General features: G+C 50.1%; 1 protein-coding gene across 1 annotated transcript; it reads right to left on the bottom strand.

The window, feature by feature from the left end:
- Positions 1-281: 281 nt before the first annotated feature.
- On the bottom strand, positions 282-1,804 carry LOC127294706 (probable calcium-binding protein CML25/26). Its single transcript, XM_071828826.1, has 3 exons — positions 1,696-1,804; positions 587-700; positions 282-529 (listed from the first exon to the last, which is right to left on the bottom strand). Exons 1-3 carry the CDS (start codon positions 1,730-1,732, stop codon positions 282-284), a joined length of 399 nt encoding a protein of 132 aa, XP_071684927.1. The 5' UTR covers positions 1,733-1,804.
- Between the last annotated feature and the right edge of the window lie 6,667 nt (positions 1,805-8,471).

Here is an 8,471-nt window from a genome sequence, read left to right on the forward strand (position 1 = left end):
ACCAGCAGGCCCATGCCTCCCCTAGGTTCTAATATTGGCTCTTTGGTCCTTGCTTATTTACCCTAAATGCTACGTATATTTGTGCTTTTCCTCCCCAATTGTTAAATTTTGCGCATTTCCCTCTAGATAATTTATTCAAAAGCCATTCAACCTAAATGTACCATAACATAACAACGGTCGAGAAAGTGAACCAATGAAAGAAGAACACATGACTGCACTGTACACACGTGATCGACAAAGCGAGCATTAGAAAAATGATGATATATGTGAGAGTTGATCGATCAGGCCATCATCATGACCCTAAATTCGTCGAATGAGAGTGCGCCATCGCCGTCGAGGTCGAACCTGCAGATCATGGCCCTGCACTCCTCCACGCCCAACTCGTGCGACCCCAGCCTGCTCAACGTCCGCCTCAGGCTCGCCGGCGTGATCATCGTCGCCTTCGTCGTCCTGTCATCCATCGACGAGGATGCATACATCCAGAACGCCTCCCTTAGGCACCTTTGCTCGACGACATCATCGTCGTCGTCTTTATGGGTGCCAGCGGCTAGGCGTGAGAACTCTTCTCTGTTTAGCGTCCCGTCACCGTCAACATCCGCTGCCGCAAGGGTCGCAGCCCCCTCCTCCTCTGACACGTCCTCTCCCAGGGTAGCCACCATGCCGAACTGCAGCTCGGATACAGATAACTTACCGTTGCCGTACGTCCTTGTCGAAGGCAGCGAACACCGAGGATGTCCAGCCTCGGGTTCGAAGGTGGAGGCGGCCTTCTTCTTCGCCGGAGGAGGTCGGCTGGTTGCTGGGGTGGCGGATCACGAGATCCCTCTACCCCGGTGATGGAGATCTAGTGGACGACGAGTTAGCGGCGAAGGGGCCACCGGTGAACACCGAGCCTTGACTTCATTCTTGGCGGATGATGGCGGCTGCTATTGGCGTCGTTCCCTTGCGAAGGCATCATCTTTGTTGGCCTCTTCATTCGCTCTCGCCGAGTAGGGGACTTGCGGCTGTCGGTGAAAACCGTGCCATGATTGGCAGGCGATGGCGGCGTTTAGCGTCGCTTTCCTTCTTGAAGGCATCGTCATCGCAGTCTGCGGTCTCTCACTCGTGCTGCTCCGGGGGAAACCCTAGGTCCGGGTCTCCCGGATCGGACGATGGCGGTGCGCCCTGCGTCGTTCTACCTCTTGGGGCATCGTTTTTGGAGCAGCTGGCGGTTTTCGGTGGAGTGGTGTTCATCTACCACATTGTTGGCGCTGAGTCTGAGTGGCATGGTGCTGCAGGGTATCGACGACAGATGCGGGATGATGTATACGTGCAGGATGGTGGAGCCGTCTGGTGTCATGGTGGCATGGACGGCAGGTCTTGCAAGGTTAATGCGATGATCTTTCTTGAAGATGGGGTCGAGGAAGACGGCGGGAGCAATTTCTGTGGTGTGTGCGTTGGCGTGCGCTGAGAGTCTGCTTGACTGAATGTGCTTCTCACCTGCTATTAGGCGGTTTGGGTAGGCATTTAGTTTTGGATGATATGAGTTGGTGTATTGTCACCCTCTTCATTCCACTGTAGGTATAGTAATGTTGTTTCGAGATTGATCTTTTGTATTGTTCTTGTAAGATTTTGTGAATAATCTAATAAAAAAAGTCGTGTGCATCTTTTAGATGCAGAAGCTGGGGCGATATTTCCCCTATTTCGAACAAAAAACGTCCTTGTCGAAGGCAGCGAACACCGAGGATGTCTCCATGGTCACCGGGATCTCGACGGAGTGCTCTTCGATCTTGCTTTGTAAGCGGGCAACTTGATTTGTCTGCCTAGAATGGATATTGATAGTACGCCGCGTGTGGTGGGTTATATTATACACAACTAGAGGCGAACATGCACGAGGCAATATGAAGCATGAAGTTGGTTGTCATTCGGTGGACGGAATGCGTCAGCGACGATACTTAGTTTCCGTGTTTTGTTCGCGTATAAGCAGCCTTGACGATTGAGGTATCGTGCTTTGCGTCGACCTTAATTCCCTATCTTCTAGTAGTTCCCCTTCGTTTTTATACATAATAACAAGATCACAAATTAACATATAATACAAAATTCTCTTATAGTACTCCCAAAATAGAATGCCTACAATATTTGGATAAAATCGAACTTCTCAAAGTTTGACCTACAATATAGAAAAGTGTCCACATTTATAATCCGAAATTAATATTTTCAGAACCATCATAAAATATATTTTTATATTATGTGCAATCAAAATTGCAGATATTAATTTTTTTTATATATAGTTGCTCAAAATTTAAATAAAAATTGTAGACATCTTAATTTAGGAAGGAGGAAGTACTACTCTCTCCATACGCCGTCAACTGATGAAGCTGGGATATACGCGTCGCCGTCAACGGCCCTTCGCCGGTCGGCAATTCGGCACCGCGCAGGTGCCGTGGTGCACGGCGTAGCGCCAAATTTTTCGAAAATGGGCAATTTATTACTTAATGCAATAGACCCGGCCTCTGCATATCTAAGATGCACACAGCCGCACAAATATCTGTTACAAAATCATACTGATGTTCGAAAACGACAACAAAGTTCAAGGAAGATAAAAGACTAGCTAGGTGGATCCAGCCGAAGATCACACCGCCAACCATGTTGGAAAAATATATCCCTCGTCGTGTCCTCCAACTATGAAGATACCTCCGTAAAGAGGTCTCGATGCTCAACTCGCTGCAATGGCACCCAAGAGCGGAGTGTAGCTGTGCACCGGTAAATGACCTGCATAAAAGAGGAATAAATATTATTGAAAATCTTGTCATTTCTATATAGTCACAACGACCAAATAATTGCAATCGCTTCCATCCTAATAAGACGCTTAAACCTTGCATCCACATCATTGAGCCAGTTGCCAAATATATTGGCGACACTATGGGGTGGGTATAAGGTATACCCTATTTGAACGGCTGACCATATAGACCTAACAAACTTACATTGAAAGAATAAGTGTTTGATAGTCTCATCATGATGATAGAAAACACACTTTTTACTTCCATGCCAGTAGAATTTTGGCAAGATTATCTTAGTTAGAATAACCCCACGACGAAGATAACATACACATATTTTTGTTTTAAGCGGTATCCTCATCTTCCAAATTTTTGTGTTATTATCGATCGGAATATCAGGCGAAACACATCCGTTCCCTGCGTCAATTGAACTAATTCAAGACGTTGTAACAATTCCTGCCAAGAGGTTTGTCTGGGTATCTAGAGATTAATCAGTAGGAGAAAAGAATCAGATCTTCAACCTCCTGACAAGATATCTGAATCAATTAGTTTTTTTTGAAACGGGGGCAAAAGCTTTGCCCCAATCTATTGATTAAGTGAAGAAGTTTAACATGAAAGTACATGCAAATGAATTACAAGGAATTACTCTCCCGGCATCATTCCGCCCAACCTTTTGGCGCCCGCAATAACCCAAAGCCTAGCCTCTCTCTTAACTCTATCAAAAACTACATCAAACGGAGCACTTTTGTTGCGGAAGACCCTATCATTACGCTCATTCCACACCTCCCAAGAAACAAGGAGGGTGATGGAAGCCATGGCCTTGCGGTTTTTGGCGCTTCCCCCCGCCATGAATTGCCACCATTCGGAGATGGTGAAGTTTGTCGAATCATGTTGGACGTCTTCGGATATATCCAACCATTGCTTGACGGCGGTCCATAAGCGAGTAGTGAAGCGGCAATGGACGAAGAGGTGGTCAACGGTTTCCACACATTGTTTGCATAGGGGGCAAGAGCCGCAATTTGGCCACCCTCTCTTCGCCAACCGGTCGGCCGTCCAAAGCCTATTTTGATTCGCAAGCCAAGCAAAAAATTTGATCTTAGGCGGTGCCCAAGCCTTCCAAACCATCTTGTTCAAGGGGGATGTGGTGGAGCCGAAGAATTGCATCTCATAGGCCGATTTGGTGGAGTAGAGGCCATTTGCCGTGAGCTTCCAAGAAATCTCATCGCTCACCCCGGGATTGAGATGTATGGTAGTAAGCCGCGTCCATAGGTCCACATATTGCATGAAATGGTCTAAGGAGAAGGTGCGTTGTAGGTCAATCTTGGCAATCCAAGCATCTTGGTGAAGAGCTTGCGCCACCTTCCAATTCTTTCTCTTGGAGCTCTCGTAAATCAACGGTGCCACATCTATGGGTTTTGTTCCGTCTAGCCAAGGTGCATGCCAAAAAGGAGTTTTCTTCCCGTCCCCAAGAGTGATGCAAGTCGCGGCATAAAACAAATTCATATCCTCGTTGGTGCATGGGTTTCCGGAGCAAATCCAAATTTTTGTGGGATCTTTCCATTCAAGCCAAGGCCACCGTAGTCGAAGCGCCGCCGCAAATTTTTCCATGTGTAGCACCCCCAAACCTCCATACTTCTTTGGGCTCGATACTTCTTGAAAAGAAGGGATATGCAACACCTTGAGGACAAATGTGCCGGAAAGCTCCCAACTTGGAACGGGAATCTAATCACCACGGCGGGTAGGACCGCGCTAGTGAAATCGGTCATTGCTTCCCAAGCTATCTACTACCTCACTCCCCTTGCCATGCCTCCGGGCACCATGAAATTCATCAACAAGATCGAGAGGACATTCCTTTGGTCCGCCAAAGATACTACAACCGGGGCCAAGTGCAAGGTCTGAATCAATTAGTGGAACCTTCTAGAACACTATTAACTAATTAATATCGTCTTGGATATGTATGTAGAGATGTCATGCATTGATGGAGACGTATCAGCTGCTAAATCCTTTTTGTTTCTCTAAGACGAAAATACGAAGTCAAGGTCAGATGCTGTGTGGCAGAAGTACTAGTCTCCCTTCTACCTTGACGTTACTTCCACGTCCTTTCTGGCGAAGAGAAAGTATATTTTTTTTTGCCTTGACCTCAGGTGTGAGATTCTCATCGTTTCGTTCACATGGATATACTTAGAGAGCATCTCCGGTCGCGTCCCCCAAACCGTCCCCCAAACCGCGCCGGATTGAGCGTTTGGGGGATGTGTTTCGTTCGTGCCGCGTTTGAGGGACGTCGCTCCCCAGTCGCATCCCCCAAACCAAATCTCGCAAATTTTAAACTTAAGCGAGATTCATACAAACTTTCCATATATTACATAGATTCGAACGAAATTTGACTAAATTTAAACTAAACCTAATCTAGAACCACTTGCGGCGGCCGGAGGCGTCGTAGTACTGCTGGAAGTTGTACATGTCGTCGGTGACGACCTCCTGCTTGACGCGCTCGTCGACGGGCTCGTCCTTCACCAAGCCGCTTGGTCCTGCCTCGCCGTCGTCGGAGAGGTCCACCAGCGGCTTGCCGGAGTCGCGAATGGACATGGCGATCGCCGCGTCGAGGTCGCCCCTCCAGGCGTCCTTGTCGTTCATGGACGCCAAGAACGCCGTCCGCAGACCTAGGCAGTCCTCGGGGTCGTCGCTGCTAGCGATGAGCCGCTGCTGCCGCTCGTACTCCACCAGCAGCGCCGCCTGCGACGCTTCCTCCGGCTCCTCCTTCACCTCCGGCTTCGGGATGAGGAGGGCGCCGCCACGCCTCCCTTGCTGCCGCCGGCTGCCGCTGCCACCACGCCTCGTGTTGACGGGCGTCGCCGGCTCCTCCTTCACCTCCCGTTTGGGGACGGTGTAGGGCGCCGACCGGTAAGACGAGGACGGCGTCGATCGCGCCGGGCCTGAGGAAGAAGAGTGCGAGGAGGACGAGTACGTCGTCCTCCTCGGCTGCCATTGAGGAGACGACGGCGGTGACGACGGCATCTCCAGCCTTGGAGCGCCGTTGCGGATGCCGCGGATGACGTTCTCGAGGGTGCGCCCCGGAATGCCCCAGAACAGGGTGCGGCCGTCCTTGTTCCAGCTATTGGGGCCGCCGACGAGCCCGTCGGTGCTGTGCATCTCGACGTCGTACTTCGCCTGGAAGTACGTCGTCCACCAGGCGTCGTTGTTGTTGGCCGCCCACGTCGGATCCAACCGCTCCTCGGCGGTGAGTTGAGCCCGACGGGTCTTGATGGCGTCCCTCCATTGGTCCGTGCGCGGCTTCGGCGGCGGCGGAACGCCAATGCCGTTCACGGCCATCTTCCAGCCGCCGCTGCTTGGCAGCCGCATGTCCGGCGGGACTGGATACCGGGCGTTGTACAGCGCCCACGCCTCCGCCACGGTGAGGCTGCCGCGGCCGAAGCCGTTCGCCGCGGCGATCTTGCGGGAGGACGAGCTCGACATTTTTGGAGCGGCGAGGAGAAGATCTGGGAGGGGGGAGGCGGCGGCGACGAGATGGTTTGTGAGCGGTGAGAACTGTAGGGCGTCTTTAAACAGCGGCGGCAGCGGGTGGTTGCACGCAATAACGCCGGCGCGGACGGCCACGCGGCCATGCACGACGAGACGCGTCCCTGCGTCGCCTGGGAAAACAGGGACGCCATTAACATCGCTTGACCAAAGGTAGGCGACGGGGTTTTAGGCTTCCGAGCCGCTAACGCGTCGGGCCCGCATCGGTTCGCCTCACTTTTCGTTGTGTCCGGCGTGCCCGGAGCGTCCCCTGTGGGACGGGGACAGGCTCGGGGCGCCGGACACCGTATGGGGGCGCGCCGGACAAAAATAGGCTTTGGGGGACGCGGCTGGAATGGTTTTTTGGTCCGGCGCGCTCCAAATCCCTTTGGGGGACGCGGCTTGCGGCTGGAGATGCTCTTACCTACCTACATATACGCGGCATTGCCCTATTCCCATTTTTTCTTTTGGACGGGAACGGTGCATCTCATGTCGATTTGTCATCTTTTTTTCATCCTCATAACTTGGCAATCTAAGTCAGCAGACTGTTGCTTAAGAACATTTGTTCTGCACCAATTGTGAATGCTGCAGACTACGAACTATAAACAATTTTTCCTCGAAACGGAGCATTTTTCTCAAGTGTTTTGTTACTTCCTCGGCCCATAAAAGTATATCTCAACTTTGTCTAAATTTACATGTATCGACACACTAAAATACGTCTACATACATGCATATTTTATCAAAGTTGAGACATATTTTTTTATTATAGACAGAGGAGTAGTATTATTTCAGACTCTTAGGTTGACCAAAGTATAGACTTAAGCGCATTTTACACATACCATGATAACTAGTCATTCATGATTTCTAACTTACAACACGGCACACACAACAAACACACAAACCATATGAAAGAAAGCTCATATTGCACTGGATGATGCCCTCTTCCCCAGGCTCCTTGAGACGGCGATTGAAGACGAAACATGAGAGGATCAACCACCACCTTGTGGACGAGCACATACAAGGGCTCTACGGAACTGAGGAGCTGCAGCCCCAATCTTTCTCCACCCAGGAACAGAGCACTCTGATGGTAGAGCCGATAACTAGATCGAAGGGTGCTGCACTGTTAGATGGTAGAGCCAATAACTAGAGCTAGGATGAGAACTACTCTCATGACCAACAAAGAGCATGCACTTCACTTGGTAGCCTCGCCGCAGGAAACACACCATGCTCGCCACAACGCTTTTTCCCATGGAGGCCCGAGGGAAAATATGGAGCTTGGTCTGACCATTGAAGAATAAGAAGCATAGAGACCTAGAACATGCAACATGCACAAGGACCGAGGGTACTGACCACCGGTGAGGAGAAACTTCTAGATGATGGCAAGCACTTACCAAATAGGCGCCCGACCCACCGAACTAGAAAATCACCACCATTGTAGTAGGCTCAAAATAGACAACCGCCCACCCACCCCATGACCCAGTATCCACAGATCTATCGTTACCTAGATGGCGCGCCTAAGTGGGAAGCAAGACCTACATTCGTTGTTGCTACCCAATCCCTGGATGTTGCATTTTTACCTGGGAACATGGAAGGGGTTGGTCCAGAGGACCTCAACATCCCATAAACGCATGATACTGGAGCCCAAAGGGTTTCCACAGGTCCGAAGCTAACAACACCGACACCCCACCAGTGAAGCGCACCATCTTATAGATCCAACAAGGAGTGAGCAAGAGGAAATGAGACTAACCTTCAGATCGGGAGAAGAGAACCGTTGACACAACCCTCCAGCCACGACCGACACCAACAATTCCTTTCCACCCATGTGACCAGAAAAACTGACAAACACCCGTAGACATCACCGGCCTGCCGCCAGGTTTTTTTTTGACGTCAAAAGAGATTTCATATATGTGGGCACAAATTGTAATTCAAAAAAAAATCTATTACATTTGGCAAGCTCACGAGCAACACTATTACAATCCCTTTTCACACAGTACATGGTAAAACAGCCTAAAGCTTCTCTAAATCTCTGTATCGCACTCTGAGTCTCCCTCGGGAGAACACTGCGAGGGCCAAAAAAGGAGACCCATGGGCTTAATCACTCACGTTGATGAATGAAAAAATGTGCCAAGAAAACATCCTCACATTCTGCATAATGCCAAGATAACATCTGGCCTTTACACACGAATACTCATGTAAGTTATA

Source organism: Lolium perenne, chromosome 4 (genome assembly GCF_019359855.2).
Source record: "Lolium perenne isolate Kyuss_39 chromosome 4, Kyuss_2.0, whole genome shotgun sequence".
In the NCBI taxonomy this organism is placed as follows: Eukaryota; Viridiplantae; Streptophyta; class Magnoliopsida; order Poales; family Poaceae; genus Lolium; species Lolium perenne.

What these genes read in the sequence shown, in the direction of transcription:
- LOC127294706 (XM_071828826.1), bottom strand. Translation starts at nt 1,732, where the DNA reads ATGGAGACATCCTCGGTGTTCGCTGCCTTCGACAAGG. An exon ending in GTTCGCTGCCTTCGACAAGG is followed by an intron (nt 701 to 1,695) that starts ACGTTTTTTGTT and finishes CGACAAGGACGT; the next exon opens with ACGGCAACGGTAAGTTATCT. An exon ending in TGCGGCAGCGGATGTTGACG is followed by an intron (nt 530 to 586) that starts GTGACGGGACGC and finishes GCACCCATAAAG; the next exon opens with ACGACGACGATGATGTCGTC.